The 26,692-nt window shown below is 47.7% G+C and overlaps 1 protein-coding gene across 2 annotated transcripts in view; it reads left to right on the top strand.

The window, feature by feature from the left end:
• Nucleotides 1-26,692, top strand: part of NCAPG (non-SMC condensin I complex subunit G) — a 455,902-nt gene that overhangs the window by 319,306 nt on the left and 109,904 nt on the right. For both annotated transcript variants that reach the window (XM_029590425.1, XM_029590416.1), the window contains one exon: nucleotides 2,801-2,975. In XM_029590425.1, the coding sequence (XP_029446285.1) occupies nucleotides 2,801-2,975 (175 nt within the window). The remainder of the gene's footprint in view (nucleotides 1-2,800; nucleotides 2,976-26,692) is intronic.

Below are 26,692 nucleotides of genomic sequence, written 5' to 3'. Positions count from 1 at the left end.
TCCACTGCATCCTCCGGCCCCTTCTTTGGACCTCAACGTAGTTTTGAGTCGGCTCATGAAACCACCATTCGAGCCTCTTCATTCCTGCGATCTTCGCTATCTAACATGGAAAGTGATTTTCCTCTTGGCGCTCACTTCCGCTCGCAGAGTTAGTGAGTTACAGGCATTAGTTACCTATCCGCCTTACACTAAACTTCTGCAGGACTGGGCAGTACTCCGCACTCACCCTAAATTCCTACCTAAGTAGTTTCGGAGTTTCATCTCAATCAATCCATCATACTACCTACCTTTTTTCCCAGGCCCCATTCCAATCCAGGAGAGCAGGCTCTGCATACCCTTGACTGTAAACGGGCTCTAGCTTTCTACCTAGACTGTACAGCTGCCCACAGAAAGAGCACTCAGTTGTTTGTCTCTTTCCATTCTAACAAATTGGGATAGCCTGTGGGTAAGCAGACTCTCTCCTCCTGGCTAGTGGACTGCATATCCTTTTGCTATCAGCAAGCGTGCATTCCACTTCAAGACCCTGTTAAAGCACACTCTGTAAGAGCCATGGCGACTTCAGTAGCACACCTACGATCGGTGCCGCTTCCTGACATTTGCAGGGCTGCTACCTGGAGTTCTCTCCATACTTTTACAGCCCACTATTGCTTAGACAAAGCCGGAAGACTAGATTCCATCTTCGGCCAGTCTGTACTGCGTAACCTATTTCCGACGTGACGTACCAACGCCCTTCTGCCTGCCTGGTTGGGGTTCAGGATGCCCTCTCCCAAATTCCACCCCAGTTTTGTGCCTCTGGCACATCCCTGGGTACATTTGGTGCATGTCCGGACATCCTCAGCTTGGTACTCACCCATATGTAAGGATTACCATCCTGCTTGTCCTGAGAGAAAGCAAATGTTGCTTCCCTGTAACAGGTGTTCTCACAGTACAGCAGGATGTTAGTCCTCAAGAAACCCGCCCACCATCCCACGGTGTTGTGTTCATTTTCTTATTATATTTTTCGGCACTGCCTGTAGCTTTGTAACAAGACTGAAGGGGGACCCCTTCTGGCTGCAGGGTTACTGCCATGCTGGGCATGCCCAGTAGGGGCCAGTCAAAGTTCTGGAAACTTTGACAAAAGTGTTCCGTGATTGGGCTCCATCCTATGATGTCACCCATATGTGAGGACTAACATCCTGCTGTCCTGTGAGAACACCTGTTACAGGTAAGCAACATTTGCTATCTGACTTGGATGTATGGATAATGGGGAGTGGCACCCATACACACAGTTTTGACCTCTGAACTCTTTAGGAGTGATGTTTAAATAAGATTGATTATGGGGTTTTGGTTATGGACGGTTGAGCATAGCGAAAGGGGGAAGGCTGTACAGAAAATGTGATCCTGAGAGAATTATATCATGTATTTTATAGAACAATCATAATTCCTTTGCAAACTTATAGAATTTGGAAGGGTTCCTTCATTAATTGTCTGAAATTTAACATTGGTGCACTGTGGAAGAGTCCACTTTTTGAGAGGTCTTGGCATATGTGGGAACTGATGCATATAACTAGAAAAAGGAAATACCTTTGCAGCATTCTGTCTCCTGGGTCATTTGCAGAAATGTCCTCATAGATAAATGTCATAAGATGTTTTTAATGAAAGCATATATAATAGCTAAGAGATACATTCTGTTTAAAGGGCTTAATAATGATTCTCTGGATATATGTTTTTAGAAAGTTAAATTGTGATGATATGTATGGAATTTAATACTGCTTTTTTGACCACTTTCAAATCCAAGAAAATATTTTCTACTATTTATTTGGGGCCCTTATTTGAGTTTACTGCCCTTACTGGATCAACACATTTTATAGTTTATAGTTTGTTTTTCCAAACAGTCACATCAGCCGGATACAACTATATCTTAACATGTAAATACAATAAATTGATTTAAAAAAAAACAAAAAACAGCTAATAAAAGATTATGATGCACAAAAAAATAAATTAGCTGTTAAGAAGACATCATAATAATATTACATTTTAAACAAAGAAATTACTTTAAAATTCCTAAAATAGATGCTAAAATAAACGAGTAAACCTTCCAATATTTGTTAACATTAAAAATGAAACAAGCCCATATGTTTCTAGTGCTCACATTTGGTATAAGCGAGTTTAAACAACCACGTTTTTAATTCTGCCTTAAACTTTTTCTTGTCTGCCTGCAATCTCAATGGAGTAGGTAATGAGTTCCATATTTTTGTTCCTGCTATTGAGATTATACGTTCTCTTACTTGGCTGAGTTTAGCAGATTTAATAGTTGGTACTGCTAGCAGTCCCTTATTAGCTGATCTCAAGTCCCTTTGAGGAACGTGCAAATGCATAGTTGTGTTCAGCCATTCAGTACGTTCTCCATAAATGATATTATGGATTAAACATGCAGTTTTGTATTGAATACGATGGGATATCGGGAGCCAATGCAGTGAGATCAAAGTTATTTCTGTGAGCGCTAAGAAATGACAGGATGGGGTGCTAAGCTCAGTATTCTTTGGTATATTAGCTTGTTTAATAGGTTGGGTAATAAAATGTATTTCCTCACTGTTTCTTTAATTGATTTTTCTGTTTAAATCCTAATGTCCTCATATGATATTTACTAAACTGATGTGAATTAAATGGGGGGAGGGATGTAGTTGATGATGAAAATGGAGAAAAATATATTGTATTTTTTATGGATTGTTTGCAAATTCATTAATGTCTCAATAAGATTTTCTCACAAAAAAATTAATATATTTTGAACATCCATAACTTAGTTTGCTTTTTAACACAGAACAAATCAAGAGTGCTTTGAAGAAGCTTTTCTTCCAACTCTTCGCATCTTATTCAATGCCCCTGCATCCTCTCCACTGGCTGATGTTGATGTTTCTAATGTTGCTGAATTATTTGTAGACCTTACCAGACCAAGTGGGTTAAATCCTCAGAAAAAAAAGGAACAGGATTACAAAGTATGTTTTTATAGTAAATGGTGTTAATATTTGTTTTTCTTTTTTTTCTTTCTTTTCTTTTTTTTTTTTACAGGAAAATATTACCTAATAGAATTCTAGGAGAAAAGTATTGCTAAAATTAAGATTTTTTTTTTAGCAGCATATAGTACTCCTGGGGGAATTCTGCGCATAAAAACTGAAAATTCTGCAAAATTCTGTAAACATTCTATTGGTCAAAATAACACAATTTACATGACATTCTTTAGGTAATTACATTTTAAATTATTACAGAAAGTTATTACTTAAAGTTGCAGAATTTTAAATATTTTCAGCAGAATTTCCCTAGCAATTCACTATGTGTGTCCCTTCCACATACATACACCCTCATACAGGCTCCCTCACTCTCTCGCACTCACACATCCCCTCATACAGGGCCCTCTCTCTTGCATACACATCCATACAAGCTCCCTTTCTCTTTTACACATACATCCTCACACAGGCTACCTATGTCTCTCTCTCATGCAGCCCTTCACACAGACTCTGTTTCATACATACACAATCCCTTCACACAGGCTAGCACCCTCACATACACACAATCCCTTTTTCATACACATGAGCTCCCAATCTCTCACACACACATACGCACTCCTTCACAATCTCCTCATATAGGCTCCCTCTCCCTGAAACCCACACTCAAGCATCCCCCCAGCACCCCTCACCTCCCATGCTCTCTCACACCCTCCTGCTCTGTCACCCGCCCCTCATATAGGCTCCCTCTCTGAAATCCACACTCAAGCATCCACCCCCACCTCCCCCTCTTACCAACCAAGCTGTTTTTCACCCTCCCCCACACACATTCTCTCACCGGCATCCCCCTACCCTCATATAGGCTCCCTCTTTCTGCAACCCACACTCAAACATCCCCCCCACCCACCCTCTCTTCCCTCCCATGCTCTCTCTCACACCCGCCTGCTCTCTCACCCTCCCCACCCCCCTCTTACCAACCATGTTCTCTGTCACCCTCCCCTCCCTCACACACGCACACATTCTCTCTCACTGGCATCCCCCCCCCCCAATGCTCTCTCTCACATCCTCCTGCTCTCTCTCACCCTCCCCTCTCTGACACACATACTCTCTCACCGGCATGCCGTGGGACGTGCTCCGTTCATGGCGAAGATGAAGGCCCGGCGCGCCATTCGCAGTGAAAGGGGAAGGCCCCTGTGTGCCGGGAACGGTGCGCCGGGCCTTCATCTTCTCCGTGAACGGAGCGTGTGCCGCAGGATGCACTCCGCAGCATGCCGGAGTCTCCTCTGCTATTTTCTGCATGGGGGAATTCTGCGCAAATTCTGTGTTCCACAGTAGCGCAGAATTCCCCCAGGAGTAATATAGTGAATACTTGATCAGTAATATTCTAAGGGAAATTAACAAAGTAGGGTATAAATTATGCATTGTATAAGGCTTGCAAATATGTATAGATGCAAATTTGTGTTAATTAGGTCTGTTTTTCTGGCAGTGTGTTGAATAAATTGTGATGTCTTCTATATTTCAGTAAAGTCTTATGGTTGCTATATTACTCTACTGTATTACTCCACTTGAATGTGTAGAAATAAGGATCATCAAACAAGTTATAGGTGATATTTTCTAGACTAATTCAATATATCTGTAACTAGTTTGAGAGCTGATCTGTCAACTTATATCACCTTTCCCACTACCCTTTACTGAATTGTAATAGCATATGCTTGGCTTCATACTAACTTGTCTCTGTTTAAACCCCAAGTACCTTCTGTTTCTGTCAGGGCACCATCACCAGTTTTATGAGTATCCCCCAGGGTAGAACAGGCTTTGCAGGACAGGATCTTCTGCCTGACCGGCCATCTCCCCCTCAGGTCGAGTCTTCCGTTTCTGGTGGCCGGCAGGACTTCACTGGAGGTGTTGGTACAGGGACTAGAAGGCACCCACTAAGAAAAGGCAGGGATAAGAACACAAGGGTTCCTACAAAACTAGACAAAATACAAGAAAAAGTCAGCACACAAGAACCAGACAAGAATAAGAAGTAGGCCAGAACAAGGCAAGAATAGAGTAAACAAGGCAAACACACAGAGCTAGCAGGCCACAATAAATGGACTAAGTACAGGACAGAGAACAAAACAAGAATACAAGGCTAAGAACTATGGAGGGCCATGGAAGGACTAAAGTTAGACCCAAGCTGAGGGTGAGGAACTTACAGGGAGACAGGCTCATAAGAGTATGACAGTGCCGAGTCATGCTGCAAACATGAGTCCTGGTGGTAGGGGGACAGCCGTGCACACCAGTCTCCTCACAATTTCTCCACTGACCTAATGTAAGGAAAATAGCTCTTGAAAGTTAGTCACAAATATTTATTTAAAATTCACTTCTAGCTCACACCCTCCAAAGCTCAAGACAGGGTGCAATAAAAAAATATTTCCTCTTCATCCAGGCAAGCCAGTCCACATCAGTGGATTGTGCATGCCAACCAGCAACTGGAAATGGAGAACAACAAATTGCTGTCATCCTTCTCATATAGCACACCATAGACAATAGCCAATAGTATTTCTCTGTCTCCATCAAGCATGTGGTGGACATGCATCCTTTTTTGTTGGCTTTGGCCTGCAAGGATTGAACAGGCTGTCCTTGACTTCCTGTGGTGATAGCATTTGCTCCCTCCCTCAGTTGAGTATCTAATATGACAGGACAGGAGTTAGGTGAAGGCTGGTGCCCTAGTGCCCCTCCTGACAGAGGAAGAGCTTCTGTAGGGAGAGTGCAGTTAGTTAAGGGAGCCTTGGACTCAGCTCTGTTGATGTGTCTCTGCCTCTCCTGTCTGTTTTGTCCTCTCCTCTCCTCGATCCCTGCCCTGGTACCTCTTCTACAGCGCGGTGAATAAAGTTTAAAAAAAAAAAACTGCGCTGGCAGAGTTTGCTGCAGCAATCGCACACAGAACAGGGGCAGGGATAGAGTACCGCATTGGGTCCCGTTGAGTGCTGTTATTTTTGGGCTGGCTGGAGTGCCGCGGCAGGTGCCATTTTGGAGGTGCAGTAATACTGCTGAGGCGTGTACAGGGGAAAGATAGCATCGGGAGAGCAGCACAGAACAAAACTGTGAATGCTCTGCCTGTCCTATGAGGGTGATTAGCCTCAGGAAATCACTGAGCATTTGTCAGAAATGCGTGGAGGTTCAAAGGGATGTCTCTGTAGGGAAATTTGTCCCTGCAGGAGCTACAGATTCTCATGAGGGGAAGTGTGGCCATAGCTGTTCCAGAGGAGGTGAGGAGTCTTCCCTGCTGCCTCTTACCAATTCCTATGGGGAAGAGCTAGGAAGGGGCTCTCCCTACTAAGGCAATGGATCTTTCCACCATGTCATGGGTGGATTTTTTTTTAAGGGACTTGCAGGCCTTTTGTAAACGGCAGGAAGAGCCCCAAGTGGAATCTCGGATGCGGAAGTGGTCAAAGGATTCATTCCTCGCCCCCCCCCCAAGACAGGTAAAGTGGAAAAGAGCTCAGCATGCTGGGGGAGAAGGTGAGAACGTGGTTCTAACAGGAGACTCCTGGGAAGAGTCAGGATCCTCGATGGGGGTTCCCAATGAGGCATTTTTGGAGGAGGGGGAGATTCTTTCAAATGCAGAACCACACAGGACGATGCTTCGGCTTTTTCACAGAAGAAATGTCAAGTTTGATTTTACAGACCCTGAAGGCCCTTAGTTGTGAGGAAGCCTTGCCTGCAGCGGCTCAAGATCCGAAGAAGAATCCTGGATGGTTAGTTTGCAAAAGGTGTCCTGTTTTTTTTTTCTCTGCATAAGGCTGTTCAGGAGTTAATCGATTTGGAATAGAGTTCTCCTGAGCTAATTTTAAACTGGGTCGCTTGCTAACTGTCTGTACCCTATGGATCCTAAAGCTAAGGAGCAGCTCTGGTTTCCCAAGGTGGATTCCCTGGTCTGTATGGTGAAAACTTTCTACCACTCGATAGGAAATGTGACATTAAAAGAAGTCCAGGATTAAGATTGAGGCAATTTTGAAAGAGGCCTTTGAGGCAGTGGCCAGGGTGCGAATGGGCCCATACCTGGAGCCAGGAGCTGTGTTCTTGGCAAATGCAGGATATGATTTGGTACATATGACTGCTCAAGGGGTGGCTTCGGTGATTGCAGCCCGAAGACTGTCTCCACGGCCTAGTGCACCTTGGGGGGGGGGGCCGGCTTCAATGGGGCTGCGGAGGATTCTGTAGTGGACGACGAAGGGGTTGACTCGGACTGGTCGTCTTCATCGTTCACCTCTGATTTTGTGCTTTTAATGTGCAAGGCTTTCAAGGCTCGTAAGGCTGGGAAGTGTCAGGGGCCCAAGGCAGTTCGCAAGGCACCCGCATCAACTGGACCCTGGGATGGGGTCGTCTTCAGCCCGGAAGCAGGTTCAGGGGCCGAAAGCCAGCAGAGCGCAGAAGGAGAAGCTTCTGCTTCGGTCCGTAATCTACCCGTGGACAGTAATTTTTTGGATCAGTCGGATGAAGGGGAGTCTCAGACACAGGATCAGGATCCGGACGGGGATCCGAATGCTCCACCCCAGCCGACCAAGCGCATGGACTTGCCTCCGGTGGAGGGTGACAACCCTAAGGTGGTCCGCTTGTTCCGAAAGGATGAGTTGGGCTCCCTTATCCTGGTCATCCTCAAGGAGCTGGGAATTGAGGTTCCTCAGGATGATTCCCAGTTTGGCGCTAATATGGATCCAGTGATGCTGGGACTCCGAGGTCCAGCTCGGTCTTTCCCGTTCCACTTATCTGTATCTGACCTTTTGTTTAAGGAGTAGGACACTCCTGATCTGGATTTGAAGGTAAGTAGGGCTCTGGATAAATTGTATCCACTCCCAGAGGACACGCTAGACCTGTTGAGAGTGCTGAAGGTGGTCGCGGCCGTCTCTGCTGTGACAAAGAATTCGACTATCCCGGTGATGGGAGCCACAGCCTTGAAGGACTTGCAGGACCGCAAGTTGGAAGTCCAGCTCAAGAAGATTTTCGAAGTGTCGGGGTCTGGGCCGCTATATGTAGCAGTTTTGCACAGCGCCAGTCTCTGCTGGGTCCAGGATTTGCAGGCATCCATGGCCCTTTCAGGCACCCAGTTCAGCAGGCTGGGCGGTTGGAGGCAGCGGTAGCTTACAGTGTGGACGTGCTTTATGATCTTTTACGGACCTCTGAGAGGACGATGGTCTCGGTGGTCTCTGCACGATGCCTGCTATGGTTGCGGAATTGGTCAGCAGATGTTTCCCTCCAAAGTGCAACTTGAGTTCTCTTCCCTTCAGGGGAGCTGCTGTTCGGGCAGCAGTTGGAAGACATGATAAACTCGCTAGGGAAAACAGGTCCATAAATTGCCGAGGACAGACCAAGGACGGGGGAGGTTCCTTTCCTCAGAGGGCGAAGTTTCGGGGGAAATCCACTGTTTCGCTCCTCCTGGTCCACCGGCTCTCTTCTGCCAGGGGCAAAGCTGCCAAATACGTGGAACCAGTCCGTCGGGGCCAGCGGCCCACCAGGGAAGGAGTTCCCCCAGCCCCGGGGGGTCCCAAGTCCTCTCAATGAAGTGCGGCCGGTTAACTCCTCTGTTCTAAGACATAGGGGGCAGGCTGTTCTTATTCCTGGAGGAGTGGACACTGTAACATCAGATCAATGGGTCCTAAGTATAATCGAACACGGCTACGCTTTAGTTGGTATCACCTTGCGCGTAACATCAAAGTGTCAAGCGGTACAAGACACCCTGCAGTGCTTACTGGATCTAGGCGCCATAGTTCCGGTTCCGGCGGAGAGCTCGGCGTGGGCGTTACCAATCTATTTCACATTGTGCCGAAAAAAGGCACAAAAAAACGGAGGAGGTTGGCGGTTCTATGATTATAACATGCCAAATGAGGCAGGGTTGCCTACATGATTATATGAGACCCTTCCAACTCCTCTACAAAATATTTTTTCTTAAAATATTTTTTCTTAAAAAAGTTTCTTATAATATTCAATAAAGAGAATTCCACAGTTCGTGTAGGCTTTTAAAAATAAATAAAAAAATACTTAAAAATATAAAAAGCTCTGTAATAGTACACATACAAACGCTTTTTCACAGTGAGTGAACCTCCATGGTTCTTTTTTGATTTTTTTGATTCATTAACACTGTGTATGTGGCATTGATATATTTAGATCTGTCGCAGTATTTCTTCGGAGCCATAATATGGAACCCTGGAAACACATCTACAGCTTCACCGAAGCTCAAGTTGCAGACGTATTGCAGAGAACAGTCCCTTTTATCTGAACCGGGCACAGCTCATCAAGAATCTATTTGGGAAGATTATTCTCGCCTTAATAAAAATCAATAAGAGCAGATTTACATGGAGCCACTCTTATAGAGTACGTTAAGCTTCAAATAATACCCCACGGTTTGCGGGTATTAAAAGATCCATGCTGTTTAATGATGACCCTGAATTTGTTAAAATTTGGTATGCTATTTTACATAAGTGTTCCCTAGATTTAATGTTGCACATCATAAGGAGAACAAAAACGAGTAATCAAGGAAATCACAGAACAGACTAAGACCATGTTGGATCAAATTAAGCAGGATACTTCCATCACAGCATTGGACGATAAATCAAAGAGCTAAAGAACGATTTAGATCAGTTTCATACCTCTATAAAGGAAGTTAAAATTTCCAAGCTAAAAAGAGATCAAACAGATTATAAGATGGATAGAGTTTACAATTGGATGACCAACAATACTCAAGCACGGAACATGAGATTCACTTTCTCGTCGGATGAGCAATCAAGCGGATCAGATGAGGGAGAAGATACCACACACTCCAATACAACCTCAAAACCACCAACGGGGTACCAATACAAGTACAGCCTTCCAGAAACGAGGAACCCTAGGGACGCATCGGGGCAGTGGCAAAAAAATTTAATCAAGGAGAGGACTACGATCCACCACAAACCAGACAAAAGAAATGACAAATAAAGGGGGTGGATGGCAACACTGTAGCCACCCCACAATCATCAGCGGTAGTCAATTTATCATCTACCTCCCTCTTGCCTAAACAAATTGAAGTTTTAGATCAGGGCTTATCTTTCGTACCCACCAATATACACTCAGAATTTGAGAGTAGGGTGGCAATTCAAAAATTTATACGCAAACTAAGCTTGAGATTGTATTTTTCAGGTGAAAGTGGTACCAACAGCGACCCATCCATTGTAAAACCCAGATCAAATTGGCAACCGCCCGGGCCGACAGATGCACATATACAAACTTTTCATAGTCTAGTCCTCCAAGAACTAGTCATACACGAAAGGGCTTCCACCACACAACATCACAATTTATCCCATGCCCATCGAGAAGCTCTCACACAATTGAGAAACATGTCGAGCGTGGTTATTAAGCCCGCCGATAAAGGGGGAGCAGTAGTAGTAGTTGATAAAACCACATACATTCAGAAACTTACCAACCACCTACAAGACTCCCGATACTACCGACAAATATTTACTGACCCCACTAAAAACATCTCAGAGAATGTGGAATCAGTATTGCAATGTTCCATGGGGTTAACAGCCAAAGAAAGGGCGTTTCTTACTGTACCATATCCAAGGAAACCAGTGATATACTCTGTGCCCAAAATCCACAAAGATTTAGACAATCCACCAATCAGACCTATAGTGTCTCAAAATGGATCAATTCTAGAACCAGTTGCATCGTTTATAAACAGGTTTCTACAACCATATGTTACACAGATACAGTCTTATGTCAGACACCTCACATTTTTTGACTCTAATTCAGTCACTGGTTATCAGTCAAGATAATTACACCATGGTCACCATGGACATCAATTCTTTATACACCAACATTCCACAACATAAAACTTTGCAAACAGTCACACAAACCCTCAATCAACAGACAATTCCCCACAGAATTTCAAACAATTTGTTGATTGAATTGACAGAAATTGTATTGTTTCAAAACTATTTTTGGTTCAGCCAAGAATTCTTCCATCAAATTCATGGCATACTCATGGGGTCACCCCTAGCACCTGCCATAGCCAATTTATATGTGGCAGAGTTTGAGGAGAGCCATATAAGACCATCAGAATGGTGGGGAGATATCATCTGTTGGTTGAGATTCATCGATGACATCTTTTTTGTCTGGATTGGTACAGATCAACGACTCAAAAAATTTCTCACATGGATCAACACTGTGGATAGTCATTTGCAATTCACAGCCCAAGTCTCATCAAGTAGCATCACTTTTTTGGACGTGAGGATCACAAAGATTGGGAACACTCTAAATACCACCGTGTATCGGAAAGACACGGATCGAAACAATCTGTTAAGGTTTTCCAGCCATCATGCACACAATTTCAAAATGGGTTTACAGTGAGCCAATTTTTTAGGATCAGGAGAATATGTTCCACGGATGAGGAATACGAAGTACAAGCTAATATCCTAAAAGAAAGATTGAAAGCAAGGGGATACCCGTTCAAGGCCATTCAGAAAGCATACAAAAGAACCAAGTTCAGTGACCGGCAACAACTATTGGTCTATCGACCGAAAAAGGAACTTGCAAGACACATACCAAACGGTCAACAATCGACAGCCACAGGAGCAATTATAGCAGCCATCAAGAAACACTGACATATTTTGGCTTTACATGAAGAATTTGCAGTTTGCCATTTCCCGGGGTAGAAATATCCGAGATATGTTGGTGCATGCACAACTAGCGCAAGAAAACCCCACAGAAGCTATCACAGGTCATCAAACATGTGGACATTGCAGTTGGTGCTCCCAGTTCATTGTAGGAATAGAATGGATTGATCCAGTCACACAATACAAAGTATGGCGTAAGAGCAACACCAACTGTAATTCACACAATGTAATTTATGCAATAGTGCAATCTACTCCATTGGTTGAGAGACTTTGCAGATGGCAGTCCTTACTGATAGCAGTCCGAATGTCAACTGAACCTGGGCTGTACAAGCTCTCTTATTTTATGGGGTGGATTGTGTCCTGAATGTGGCCAATCAAAATTGCTTTTGTTATCCTCCTATAGGAAGTCTTTCCATTCGCTAATCCGACCCATAGAATTGTTTCTCTGCGCCTGCTGTGCACAGACTTGATGGAAACCTGCCAACCTGCACGCCTTGTGAATGTGATGTGTTTGTCGGAACACATTACAGGGAGAGTTCTACTCTCCCTGTTATAATCTAACTTTTTGCTCTCATTGTTTAATTGGTTCCCCCTAGTTTATTGTAAACCGGTACGATAAGACTTGGTTCTTGAGCATCGGTATATTAAAAGAATTTAAATAAAATAAATAAATAGATGTACCAGGAAATCGGAGCGGAGCACCGCGTTAAGAAGGCAAGCGACTCAAAAACGGAGAAGACTCTTCAGAAATTCAAGGAAAGTAACATTTAAATATTTAAACCTTCGATTTTGTTTTCAACAGCCGGTCCAAACATCACTCGTCGGAACATCCCCTGAGGAAGGACGCACTCGCGTCCGAAACATGTACATGTTGGGATATCAATAATTTGTGAGACTCAATACACAGTAATAGAACAGAGTTAGTTCTCAAGAAGAGAAGGATTAGAGACCATAATTGATAGAATATCAACGGTGGTGCCGTGGTATTTGAAAACATCAAAGAACAACTCGTATCTCGTTGAGTAATATCGCACTGGATGTCATCGGGTAATTCTAAATACAGTAAGAATTCGTTGAAGTTTTTAAACACAATATTTGCACAGAAAGGCACAAAAAAACGGAGGAGGTTGGCGGTTCTATGATTATAACATGCCAAATGAGGCAGGGTTGCCTACACGATTATATGAGACCCTTCCAACTCCTCTACAAAATATTTTTTCTTTAAAAAAATTTTTTCTTATAATATTCAATAAAGAGAATTCCACAGTTCGTGTAGGCGTATAAAAATAAAAAAAATACTTAAAAATATAAAAGCTCTGTAATAGTACACATACAAACGCTTTTTCACAGTGAGTGAACCTCCATGGTTCCTTTTTGATTCATTATGTTTATTAGCCAAAGATGTACACACTTCTGCAGAGACATTCTGTCCTTGAGATGTCAGTGGACTACAGTTTCTTTGAGGAGTTCTCGATCTCCAGTTGGTTTTTCGGTTGTCTTTTAACATTGAAGAAAACTGTGTGGAATTTGTCCAAGAGTCATCCTCTTGTTTACATCCCTAGACTTTTTCCTGTATACAAGAGGTTCTAGACCTACTGTCAGGGTTTACTGATCCAAAACCCTGCTTGTATTGTTTTCCATGATGCAGGGTATGTTTCTTGCTGGTACTTGCAGCACTACCCTGCCTTAGGCACCTCTGCTATGCAGCAGGGTTTTATGTCAGTCTCTTCTATGGTTTTCTCTTTGTAGAACCCAATTCTCTTCCCACCTTTGTGGGTTGGCTGCCTCATAGGCAAAAGGGAGAGAGGTGGTGCTTTCGGCATGGTGCAGTTTCCTGCTTTGGCCTGCTTTGACAACTTAGCTTGGGATTCTCCCATGTGTAAATACCATCCTGCTTGTCCTCAGAGAAAGCAGAGTTGCTTACCTGTCTCGGAGGACAACAGGATGTTAGTCCTCATGAAATCTGCCCGCCTGGGAGTTGGTTTCTCCATGTATTAGCTATATTATGGACTGAGTGATTGTGCCTAGGGGCCAGAGTGATGTCCACAGCTGCACATGTTCAGTAGTGCATGTTTGAAAGTTCTAGATTCTTTGAGATCAAAGTTCTGTACCTGACTCCATCCGATGTCACCCATGTGTGTGGACTAACATTCTGCTCTTCTCCAATAACACCTATTACAGTTAAGCAACTCTGCTTTATCAGATAAGTAATTTCACCATAATAAAATGAAACAAAACAAACTAAAAAAAACATTGGTACATAAATTATAGCAACAGGATAAGAAACTAAGGTGATCTAATAAATAAGATGTTAATAAGATCGCGGCTTGGTTCAAGAATGTTCACATGGGATGAAAGGAGATGTTTCATCTATTAGGTTGCTCGGCCAGCAGATCTTTAAAGGCCTCTGAAAAGAGGAAAGTTTTTAAGGCCTTCCTAAATTCATAGTCTGGTAAATATATTTCTCACAGGGACAAGCAGGATGGTAGTCCTTACATATGGGTGACATCATCAGGATGGAGCCCAATCACGGAACACTTTTGTCAAAGTTTCTAGAACTTTGACTGGCACCTACTGGGCATGCCCAGCATAGCACCAACCCTGCATCCAGCAGGGGGTCCCCCTTCAGACTTCTTTTTTCCACGCAGCATAGCCACACGGGTTAAGGAGCTCTCTTGAGATTCCTGACAGGAACTTTCCTCATGGAACTTCTTCAAAAATGTTTACCCCATAGGGGGTCCCCCTATCGATATCCACACTCCGCGGTTGAAAGGTAAGATTTTACCCTTTTTGCGGTTGATTCCCATTGAGTTTTTTCTTCGGGGCCTATCGGCCATCGACCGCACCGCGGCTAAATTTTTGTCTGAGTCATGGCGTTTGGTTTTCGTCAGTTCCCCGACTACACTCGAACAATGTCCATCACTGACCCGCACGGGTTCTGTGTCTGGGGTCTGACCACGATGTCCTAACTTGCATCAAATGTGCCCAAATGACACCAAAGGGTCATAAGGCTCGTTTAGGGAAAAAGGAGTTTCTCTTTCAATTAAAAACCCCGACTCCATCGATAGCTTCGACGTCATCTGAGCCGGTACCTTTGATCTCTCGCCAGCACTGGGACACTGCTGCTGCCCGACCAGCATTGACGATTCCAAAGGTGTCTATTCCCTTCTTGCCTCCGCAGGAAAAGGATCGAGGGGATCATCGTGAGAAGCGTCGACACCATCATCGGAAGGCTTAGTCCGCCAATCCAGGCCAGTCCTCTGCGTCGATAGTCACCGATAAAGAAGCCCCGTACAGAAAAGGCCCCATCCTCTTCTGTGACTGGGTCACCGAGGCATTCCCCACCTTCAGTGGTGCAGGGATCTGTTGCAACCGTCGCGGCCCGACGGCTTCACTCAGCCTACCTTTCTTTTCCTGCGGCGACTCCTGCTCCCTGTGGACATCTGGCTGCCGTGGCATCTGCCCGCCATCTTCTCCAGCGTCCCTGGACCGGCTTGGGTGCTGCCTCCCGCCATGCTCCTCAGGTACCTTAGGGCGCGTGCCACGCATCCCTCATTCTTATTTCCTCTATGGCGCGAACCTCCAGGGAGTCCCCCTGTGATGACGTCATGCTGCCCGGATATTTAAGCCTGTTGTTTATTGCTAGCCTTTGAGTTAGCAATGGGATTCACTCTCCGTACCCAGCTACTCTGCCTCCAACGTCTATTTGGACTCTTTGCTGTTAACGAGGTACCCGCTCCTCGGGGGCCTCTCTGCTTCTTTCAGATCGCTACTAGGAACCGCTACTCGCTCCTTGGGCCCATATTCCCTGGCTCGTTGCCTGTGTCCATCTTCTCTTCTACTTGGAAGAATTTGCTACAGACACTATCTGTGAGTACAACTACCATCTACTCCTCAGAGCTGTTTCCCTGGAACCAGGTATTCGCTCCTCGAGGGTCTGCCTCCGTTCCAGCACCAGGGGCCATCTTCCATGGAGAACCGCTGGCGTGAGTACTTGCCAAGGTGTCTCTGTGCCCAGGGATCTGGTACTCGCTCCTTGAGGGCCAGCGCTCCTTATCTTGGGCTTCTCCATACTGGGGACACTGTGAATATCTGTGTACTCATTTTCTCAGTTCTTCTTCCTACAGCACTGCTACCGGAGAAGCCGCTGTTCCAGCGCCCTGAGGAATACTAGTCCAGCCGGGCTCCATCTTCTACTCACTACCCGCCACCTCTGGTGGCTTCATAAACTGTCTAATAAAATAAATAATCTGTGTTTTCCTGGCGTGTAGCCAGCTGGACTCAGAACAAGTGGGTATAGTGTGCTTGTGCTAGCAGTTGGAGACTGATCTGACATCAGCATGGGTACATATACCCCCACAGGAAGTGAAGCAACTCAGTAATTTCCGTCTCCAAAGCAGTTTGGAGCGCCTGCACGCTCGCTGAGCGTGTTTTCCAAATTTACTTTCTACTTTTTACTTTCTACTTTGCAAATTTCTCAGAAGACGAGCCCCGTACTCCTGCGGTGATACCCTCAGGTCCCTCCCCCAGTTGAGTTTCCCGAGGTGGTTTCCACGACTCCTCGGAGGTCTACGCCTCGGTCCGGTGGCCGAATCTCGGCAGGGATCTAGCCCCCGAGCGAGAAGGGCTCGGGTTTGGCTGAGAGGTGCCTCGGTCCCGGCGTGGACTTAGCCCCGAGCAAGACGAGTTCAGCGGCTTAGAGGCAGCGGGTGCATTTCCTCAAACGCGGCGGTGAAGGTATTTCCCCTCTCCCCCCGCACCCAGAGACCGCCCGGGTTACAGCCGGGAAGCGCCGAGGATCAGGTAAGGCGTACATCTCTTACTTTTGGTCTCCGTGGTACGAGGATCGGCGGCGTTGCCTGCATGTTGCACGCCGTGGAGGTCGCCATTTTGTCTGCCTTGTTCAGGTATTGAGCGCCCATGATAGGCGCCTGTTGATGGGCGCACAACGCAGCATATATATTGCTAAGCGTATGTTCATATTGTATATTATTGAGCACATATTGCTGATCGTATATTATTGAGCGCATATTGTATATTGTTGAGCGCATATTGTATATTGTTGAGCGCATATTGCTGACCGCATATTATTGAGCGCATATTGTATATTATTGAGCGCATATTGCTGATCGCATATTATTGAGCGTATATTGTATATTGAGCGTATATTGTATATTGAGCGCATATTATTGAGCGCATATTATTGAGCGCATATTGAGCGCATATTATTGAGCGCATATTATTGAGCGCATATTATTGAGCGCATATTATTGAGCGCATATTGCTGACGGCATATTATTGAGCGCATATTATTGGCAGCATAAGCGCCGGCGCCCTGCATTCGCAAGACGCGATGGAACATATAAACGCCCCGGCGTCTCCAGAGGTGGCACCTGATTCCGGCGTGAAAGCTCTCGGCTTCTGCTCAGCGTGCCAGATTAGAGCCACGCAGAGCGAGGAGCCAGACTCCCTTTGTGCCCAATGTGAGGAGGCCGTGGGAGCCTCGGGCCAGGACCAGTCTCAACCGAGGTTTACCGACAGTTCCCCAGGGGCCACCCCGGATCTAGCGGGCCGTCTTGAACAACCAGGAATCCCGGGGGACCTGGTACCCCCGATAGCTAGAGACCGCTTCCATTTCCTCGGTGGATTTATTTAAGGGGATCCATGCCTTTGTACAGATGCAGTCAGCTTCCCGTCCAGGTCTTGCTGCCGCTCCGGCTGACCCTGCCCCTGGACCTTCTCGCCCTTATCGCGGGCACCCGCCTCCGGGCAGTCCGGCTCCTGCGGACCCTGATGTCTCGGAGGACGAGTCCGAACCCCCCGAGGAGGGGGAACTTCCCTCTGGGATAGAGCCATATTGAACTATGAGGCGGTTCTTTCCCAAGGAGGATCTCTCCGACCTGGTCTCTCAGTGCCTGACGGAATTGGCTATTCCAGGCCTCAGCACCATGGAGGCATCTACGCAGAACCTCCTGCTGGAGGGTCTTCGTCCCACAGCCCGCTATTTCCCCTTCCTGCAAGCGGCGCAACAGCTGATCGATTTGGAGTGGAATGCGCCGGAGGCCTCATTCAAAGGGGGTCGGGCCCTGTCCGGAATGTACCCCCTGGACCCGGCAAATCAAGGATATGCTGGCGTGCCCTAAGGTGGACGCCTTGGTTAGCGCTGTGGTCAAGCGCACTACCATTCCAGTGGAGGGGGGGGGGGGGGCGGCCCTCAAGGAGGCTCATGACAGACGCCTGGACGCCATTCTGAAGCAAACCTTTGAGGTGGCAGCTCTGTCTCTGCGAATCGCAACCTGCTGCACAGTGGTAACGCGTTCCTGTTTGTCACAGGTCAGGAACAATGCGCCGGCAGCAGATATGGAGTCAGCTCTCTCGTTCCTTACGGATGCCGCCTCCACACTAGTCCGGACGACAGCCAAGGCGGTCTCATCCTCCGTAGCTGCCAGGAGGCAGCTCTGGATACGGAACTGGTCAGTCGACGCTCCTTCTAAGACACGTCTCACTAGAATGCCGTTCAAGGGGTCTCTTCTGTTCGGCAGCGACCTAGATAAACTGGCCAGCACATGGGGTGCCTTTCCAGTACCTTGACTGCCGGAAGACAGGTCCAAGAGGAACCAGCGCACCTTTCCGAGGCCCTCCAGAGGTAGAAGCTCCCAACGCTTCACTCCCTATAGGAGTCGCTACCAGGCACATCGTTCTCAGGCCAGGAACCAGTCCTTTCGGACCAAGCAGCATAAGAGGGGAGCCGGCTCGGGTTCGGGTCCCGGCCGCACTCCACAATGAGAATCAACCGATCCATCCGGGGACGAAGCCATAGGGGGTAGGTTAACCCTCTTCTACCCCAGATGGGTCGAGATTACGTCGGACCAGTGGGTCCTTGCCATCATCCGAGAGGGGTATTATCTAGACTTCCATCACATCCCTCCGGACAGGTTTGTGGAATCTCCGTGTCCAATCCACAAGAAGGCAGCATTGGAAACTACCCTGGCGCGAGGCTCCTGTCCTTGAAAGCCATAATCCCAGTACCTGCATGGGAAATGGATTCTGGGCACTATTCCATTTATTTCATGGTACCCAAGAAAGAGGGCACTTTCCGGCCCGTATTGGACCTCAAGTCAGTCAACCGATACTTAAGGGTCCCGAGGTTTCGCATGGAAACTCTGCGCTCCGTCAAGACCGCAGTACAGCCAGGGAAATTCCTCATGGCCGTAGACTTGTCAGAAGCCTACCTGCATATCCCGATCCATCGGGATCATCAGCGCTACCTACGCTTCAAGGTTCTGGGACGACACTTCCAATTCCGGGCTTTGCCCTTCGGGTTAGCCACGGCGCCGCGGACCTTCACCAAGGTGATCGTAGCGGTGGCAGCGGCGCTCAGACGGAAAGGAATCCTTGTCCATCCCTACCTAGACGATTGGCTGATCAGGGCGAAATCCCGAGAAGAAAGCCATCGGGCAACCAACAGAGTAATCTCCCTGCTCGAAAGCCTGGGATGGGTAGTCAACCCCTAAACAAGAGCTGCCTACAGCCTTCCCAATCACTGGAATACCTGGGAGTCCGGTTTGACACCCAGGCGGACAAAGTCAGCCTCACCACCAAGAGAAGGTTAAAACTCCAGATGCCTCTACGGTCCTTGATGGGGGCCAACTGGCCCATAGCTTGGGACTATCTGCAGGTTCTCGGTCTCATGGCATCCACCCTGGAAGTGGTACCCTGGGCGCGGGCCCATATGAGACTGCTACAACGCTCCCTCCTCTCTCGATGGAGCCCACGCTTCCGGAATTACTCCGTGCACCTACCTCTACCAGCCAGACTGCGGACCCAGCTACAGTGGTGGTTGCAGTCCAACCACACGAGCAGGGGGTCGAAGATGTCCTCCCCCACGTGGACTCTGCTCACCACAGATGCCAGCCTGAGCGGATGGGGAAGCACACTGCGAAGAGCTTACCGCCCAAGGGCGGTGGAACAGAGAAGAGTCGGGGTGGAACATCAACCGTCTAGGGGCACGGGCAGTCCGATTAGCCTGCCTGCGATTTGCTCACAGACTGAGGAACAGAGCAGTCAGGGTGATGTCCGACAATGCCACCATGGTGGCATACATCAACCGACAGGGCGGAACCAGAAGCCAACAGGTGTCCCTAGAGATAGCCCTGCTGATGGCTTGGGCAGAGGCAAATCTCCAGGACATCTCCGCCGTCCACATTGCCTGAAGGGACAACACCGCGGCAGACTTCCTCAGCAGGGAAAGCCTAAATCCGGGAGAATGGCAGCTGTCCCCCACAGCCTTCCAGATGATTGTGGATCAGTGGGGGACTCCGGACATGGACCTATTAGCGAACAGGTCCAATGCTCAAGTACCCAGATACTTCAGCCGCAAGCGAGATCCATTCTCTCACGGGATCGACGCCCTGGTACAGCCATGGCCTCCAGGGACCCTGCTGTATGCCTTTCCTCCGTGGCCCCTGCTGGGCGCCCTTATACACAAGATTCAGAGGCACAGAGGCCTAGTTCTTCTAGTAGCACCAGACTGGCCAAGAAGACCCTGGTACGCGGACATGAAAAGACTACTGACAGGGGAGCCCCTTCCCCTGCCTCCTCTCAAGGACCTGCTTCATCAAGGTCCCATCCTCTACGAGGATCCTGCTCAAATCTCTCTTACGGTCTGGCCATTGAGAGGGCTAGACTGAGGAAAAGAGGTTACTCGGAGCCGGTGATAGATACACTCCTCCGAGCTCGCAAGTTTTCCACATCCCTCACCTACATAAGGATCTGGAGAGTATTGAAGTCTGGTGCGACACTCATGGCACCAATCCACATGCAACCTCAATCCCTATTGTTCTGGATTTCCTGCAGGATGGGCTTCAGAAGGGTCTCTCCCTAAGCTCCATCAAGGTTCAGGTGGCTGCGCTGTCTTGCTACGGTCCCAGGAGGGATGGCAAGACCATTGCCATGCACCCAGATGTTTCCCGCTTCCTGAAAGGAGTCAAGCACATTCGTCCACCACTGAAGTGGTGAACCTCAACATAGTTTTGGATTTCCTCGCGGGATCCACCTTCAGACCCCTTCGGGGCCTGTCTCTCCGTTCACTAACTTTGAAGATGGTGTTCTTGCTGGCAGTGTGTTCCGCATGCCGCATCTCAGAGCTACAAGCGCTGTCCTGCCGTGATCCTTTTCTCAGAATCACTCCAGAGGCTATCCATCTTCGCACGGTTCCCTCTTTCTTACCTAAAGTAGTCTCTCAATTTCACCTCAACCAAACCATTTCTTTGCCAACCACGGCGGGTTTGAAGAAATCAGAAGAAGGGCGTTTGCTACTCCATCTCGACATCGGCAGATTGCTGCCAAGATACCTGGAAAAGACAGAAGCAGTACGAAAGACGGACCATCTGTTCGTCCTTCACAGCGGGAAGAAGCAAGGGGAAGCGGCCTCTCCGCCCACCATAGCCCGCTGGATCAAAGAAGTTATCAGAGCGGCCCACGTAGAGGCCGGGAAGTCACCACCTCTGCAGGTCAAGGCTCATTCCACCAGAGTGCAGGCGGCCTCTTGGGCAGAATCTAGGATGCTGTCGCCCGCGGAGATATGTAAGGCGGCGACATGGTCCTCCCTCCATACCTTTTCCAGATTTTACCGTCTGGATGTCCAGGCCAGGGAGGACACAGCATTTGCGAGGGAAGTCCTACGCGGTCCTCAGGCAGCCTCCCGCCCAGTCCGGGAGTAGCTTTTGTACATCCCACTTGTTCTGAGTCCATCTGGCTACACGCCAGGAAATGTTGAGATTACTTACCTGATAATCTCCTTTTCCTTAGTGTAGACAGATGGACTCCGCATCCCGCCCGGCTGCCGGTATACATGGATTTCACCGATTCAAGGTAAGCCATGTCATTTTCTTACATAAGAGCGTCCACTCTACCAGGTGTCGACGCCTTCCGGTTGGAAGCGCTGGCGGTCTCCAGCTACTATCAATTGGTCAGGGGAATCCTGTTTCACTAATTCATTGATCGTCAGTACACATATATCCATAACAGCTTTTGCAAGGAAGATTACTGAGTTGCTTCACTTCCTGTGTGGGGGTATATGTACCCGTGCTGACGTCAGATCCGTCTCCAACTGCTAGCACGAGCACACTATACCCACTTGTTCTGAGTCCATCTGTCTACACTAAGGAAAAGGAGATTATCAGGTAAGTAATCTCAACATTGTATGTCCGGAGCTGAGCCTGACCTGTGGCCCCTCATGGGACTTCCCCCCTTGGGTTGGGTCAGCTGCCACAGTGTCCAAGGGTCTACCCAAACCCTAAAAAACATAACAGGATCCGCGAATCCACCTTCACTGGTGGATGATCCTGCTACGCCAGTGCTGCCTCCTACTCCGGAGCCGGGGTTCCATGTCCTAGGCTTCTGCGAGGAATTGGATCGGATGATCCAAGAGGCCATCGGTAAAGCACTTCAGGGCTTCCAGCCTCCGTTAACGCCGGTACTGGTTCCTGAGCCGGTCACCGATCCGATTCCCGTAGCCCTCGCACTGCTACTGGGAAGACTGGATGCATTGATCTGTGCCCTGCCATCGATGGAACAGAGAGCACTGGTACCTCCGGTGCCTTCTACTCAGATTCCATTATGTTCGGATGAGGAATCACCGATACCCATTCCACCGTCTGGCATTTTACCACCGACTCGTCCATAGATGTCGCTGGACCTATCGGTGCCTCCATCGATGCCGTCTGTGCCACCTCCGATGCCCAGGCCTGGTTCATCCGGATTAGCCCCTTTTCTCCATACTGGAGACGTACTAAGTGCTGGAGATCAACCTTATGGTCCCTGGACAGATGATACTTCCCAGGATACAGATGATGATCTTCCATCAGAGCCCTCTCTCCCGCATGAAAAAGATGCTCTTCACCAGAGGATCTGTCTTTAATTTCATCAAGGAAATGTCTGAAACCATTCCTTTCCAACTTCAGACAGAAGAGGACTCTCTAGGCACAAGATGCTGGAAGTACTCCAGTTTCTTGATGCTCCCAAGGAAGTCATGTCTATTCCTATTAATGAAATCCTGTTTGTTCTCCTGAAGAGAAACTGGGAACACCCAGGTTCTGTTCCATCTGTCAACCGCAGGACAGATGCCACCTATCTGGTGCAGTCAGCTCCTGGGTCCCAGAAACCTCAATTGGATCATCATTCTGTGGTTGTTGAATCAGCTCAGAAGGAAGGCTCGACGTTCAAAACCCCCCATTCCTCCATACCTCCAGGGAAGGAACAGAAATCCCTGGATGCTTTTGGCAGGCGAGTCTTCCATGGCTCAATGCTCATATCCCGCATCGCCTCTTACCAGTTATACATGACACAGTATATAACAGAGACCTTTTTAAGAGGATCCAAGATTTCTTGGACTCTTTACCAGAGCAACTCCAGACTCAACTTCATGCTCTGGTTCAAAAAGTTCTGGATGCTGGAAAGCACGAAGTCCGCGCTGCGTGTGATACCTTCGACAGCCTCCAGAGTATCTGCAGCGGGGATCAGTGCAAGAAGATGGGCCTGGCTGAAATCCTGAGACATAAGACCAGAAGTCCAAGACAGGCTAGCAGATCTACCCTGTGTGGGAGATATCTCTTCGGGGAAAAGATCCGAGACACCGTGGCACAGTTGAAAGACCACCATGAGACACTGCGCCAGCTTTCCTCTGTGCCGTTTGAGTTCCCTTCTGTCCCTATGAGAACTTTCAGACGTGACTCCAAGTGGCCTTACCTACAAGCAAAGAAAGTTGTATCCTCTGGCTTCTAGAGGATGCCCTTCCAGACCTTACCAAAAAGGTTAATCCAGGCAGTCTCGGCCTCAAAAGTCTCAGCCAGCTTCTCAGCCTGTACCAGCGTCAGGATTTTGACTCCTTCCTAGAGAGTATAAGCCATCCTCTTCCATCCATACCAGTCGGCTCTGCCACTTCAACAGTGCTTGGCAGTCACCACAGACCATTGGGTACACGTAGTAGTCACTCAAGGTTACCACCTAAATTTCCTGACTGTTCCAGTGGACTCTCCACCTCTGCTGACGTGGAAGACGTCCAACCACTCTCCCTTGCTCGAACAGGAGGTCTCATCCCTCCTGAAATCACAAGCAATAGAGCCAGTGCCCCTCTCTCAGCAGGGACAGGGGTTTTATTCCTATTTTATTTATTTATTTATTTATTTATTTACTTTTATATACCGGTGTTCGATTTTACATATCACATCGGTTTACATTTAAACAAAATTTGCAGATGGTAAAACTATTATTTTCTAATACCAAAAAAGTCAGGTGGAGTATGCCCAATACTGGACCTCCGCGCCCTAAACAAATTCTTGCAGAGAAAAATTCAAAATGGTCACCTTGGGTGCTCTACTTCCTCTGCTACAAAGCGGAGATTGGCTATGCTCTCTAGATCTCTAAGACGCCTACACCAACATATCAATTACTCCATCTCATCGCAAGTATCTGCGATTCCTGGTTGGCCCTCACCATTTCCAGTACCGTGTACTACCATTCGGCCTAGCGTCCACTCCACGAATGTTCACCAAGTGCCTGGTAGTGGTTGCAGCCTTCCTCAGGAATCAGGGTGTGCACGTCTACCCTTATCTCAACGATTGGTTGATAAGGGCTCAGACTCAGCAGGGCGCATTAACCTCCCTGCGTCTTACTATCCACACCCTGATCTCCATAGGGTTTCTAATCAACTATCCCAAATCCCAGATAATTCCATTTCAAACCCTATCTTTATAGGGGCCAACCTAAACACTATTCAGGCGTAAGCCTTCCTCCCCCAGGATCTTGCTTTCACTATAGCATCTCTGATGCATCACCTACAGTCTCGAGTATCTTCAGCTGCTTAATACTGCTGGGTCACATGGCGTCCTTGGTGCATGTCACTCCGCCTTACCTAGCTATGAGGGTGATGCAGTGGATCTTAAAAGGCCAGTGGATTCAAGCTTGTCAGCCAATGTCCAGCATTATCCAGGTTTACCAAAAGGCTTCGTCTGTCACTAGCCTGGTGGATGCAACACTCCAACCTCATCAAAGTCCTTCCATTTCAGGCTCCAGATCCTCAAATTACCTTAACAGATGCATCCAACCTCGGATGGGGATGCACATGTAGGCAACCTGCAGACTCAGGGAACCTGGTCTCCACAGGAAGGCAAACACCAGATAAATTTCTTGGAGCTACGGGCGATCAGATATGCCCTCAAGGCCTTTCAGGATTGCCTATCAAACAGTCATCCTGATTCAAACAGACAATCAGGTTGCGAAGTGGTATGTCAACAAACAAGGGGGAACGGGCTCCTACCTCCTGTGTCAGGAAGCTGCACTCGATGTACCTCAAAGCAACCTACTTGCTGGGAGTGGACAATCTTTTGGCGGACAAGCTGAGTCGCACTTTCTATCCGCACGAGTGCTCTCTCAACCCCAGGAAAGCGGACACGATATTCCAATGTTGGGCTTACCCTTGCGTAGACCTCTTTGCATCGGTCCACAACCACAATGTGGACAACTTCTGCTCCCTCGTTCGCAGTCACCACTCGCGACCAAGAGATGCCTTCACCCTCTCCTGGGCCAGTGGTCTCCTTTATGCGTACATTCCACATCCTCTCATTTTAAGACTCTCGTGAAGCTCCGGCAGGACAAGGGATTAATGATCCTGATAGCTCCCCACTGGCCATGCCATGTGTGGTTTCCAATCCTTCAGGACCTTTCAGTACACCGGCACATTCCTCTGGGAAGGATCCCCTTCTAATAACTCAGAACAAAGGGTACCTGCATCACCCCAATCTCCAGGCTCTGTCCCTGATGGCCTGGATGTTGAAAGGTTAATACTCCAACCTTTTAACCTTTCGGAATCTGTATCCTGAGTCCTGGTGGCTTCACGAAAGCCTTCAACTAGAAGGTCTTATCGCTCTAAATGGAAGAGGTTTATGGTCTGATGCACTTCCATGTCCACAGACCCCTTCACTTGTTCCGCTGCGAGGTTCCTCGATTATCTCTGGCATCTGTTAGAGTTAGGCCTAAAAACCTCCTCTATCAGGGTGCATGTTAGTGCAGTGTCTGCATACCATAAGGCTATAGGAGATCTCTCCATCTCAACACAACCCTTAGTATCACGTTTCATGAGAGGCTTGCTCCATTTAAAACCTCCACTGTGCTCTCCTGCCCCTGCTTGGGACCTTAATGTGGTTTTGGGACAGCTCATGAAACCTCCGTTTGAGCCTCTCCACTCCTGTGAGCTACGCTATCTTACCTGGAAGGTAGTTTCTCTTCTTGCGATAACGTCCGCTCGCAGAGTTAGTGAGTTGCAGGCGTTAGTTACCTACGCACCTTACACTAAAATTCTGCATGACAGGCTAGTGCTCCGTACTCACCCTAGATTTTTACCAAAGGTAGTGTCGGAATTTCATATTAACCAATCTATTATCCTACCTCCCTTTTTTCCCAGGCCCCATACAAATCCAGGAGAACAGGCTTTGCATTCCTTGGATTGTAAGCGTGCCCTAGCTTTCTATCTAGAATGCATGTCAACCCACAGGAAGTCCACTCAGTTGTTTGTGTCTTTTGATGCTATCAAACTTGGAAATCCTGTGGGAAAGCAAACCCTCTCCTCCTGGTTGGCAGACTGCATTTCCTTTTGCTACGAGCAAGCAGGCATTCTGTTACAAGACCGTGTGAAAGCACACTCTATCAGGGCCATGGCGATGTCAGTAGCACACCTTCATTCGGTGCCACTTGCTGACATTTGTAAGGCTGTAACCTGGAGTTCTCTCCATACATTCGCAGCCCATTATTGCTTAGATAAGGCTGGCAGACCGGATCCCATCTTTGGCCAGTCTGTTCTATGCAACTTGTTTTAAGTTTAATTACCCAACAGCTTTTCACTGACCCATTTAGGGTTCAGGATGCCCTCCTAACCAGAATGCCACCCCTGTTGTTGTGCCTGTTGCACGTCTTTGAGTGCATTTGTTGCATTGCTCAGGCATCCTCAGCTTGGTACTCACCCATATGTGAGGACTACCATCCTGCTTGTCCTGTGAGAAAGCAGAGTTGCTTACCTGTAAC

Source organism: Rhinatrema bivittatum, chromosome 1, assembly GCF_901001135.1.
Source record: "Rhinatrema bivittatum chromosome 1, aRhiBiv1.1, whole genome shotgun sequence".
Taxonomy (NCBI): Eukaryota; Metazoa; Chordata; class Amphibia; order Gymnophiona; family Rhinatrematidae; genus Rhinatrema; species Rhinatrema bivittatum.
The sequence above is the reverse complement of the archived record's forward strand: the minus strand, read 5'-3'. Positions and strand labels throughout refer to the sequence as shown.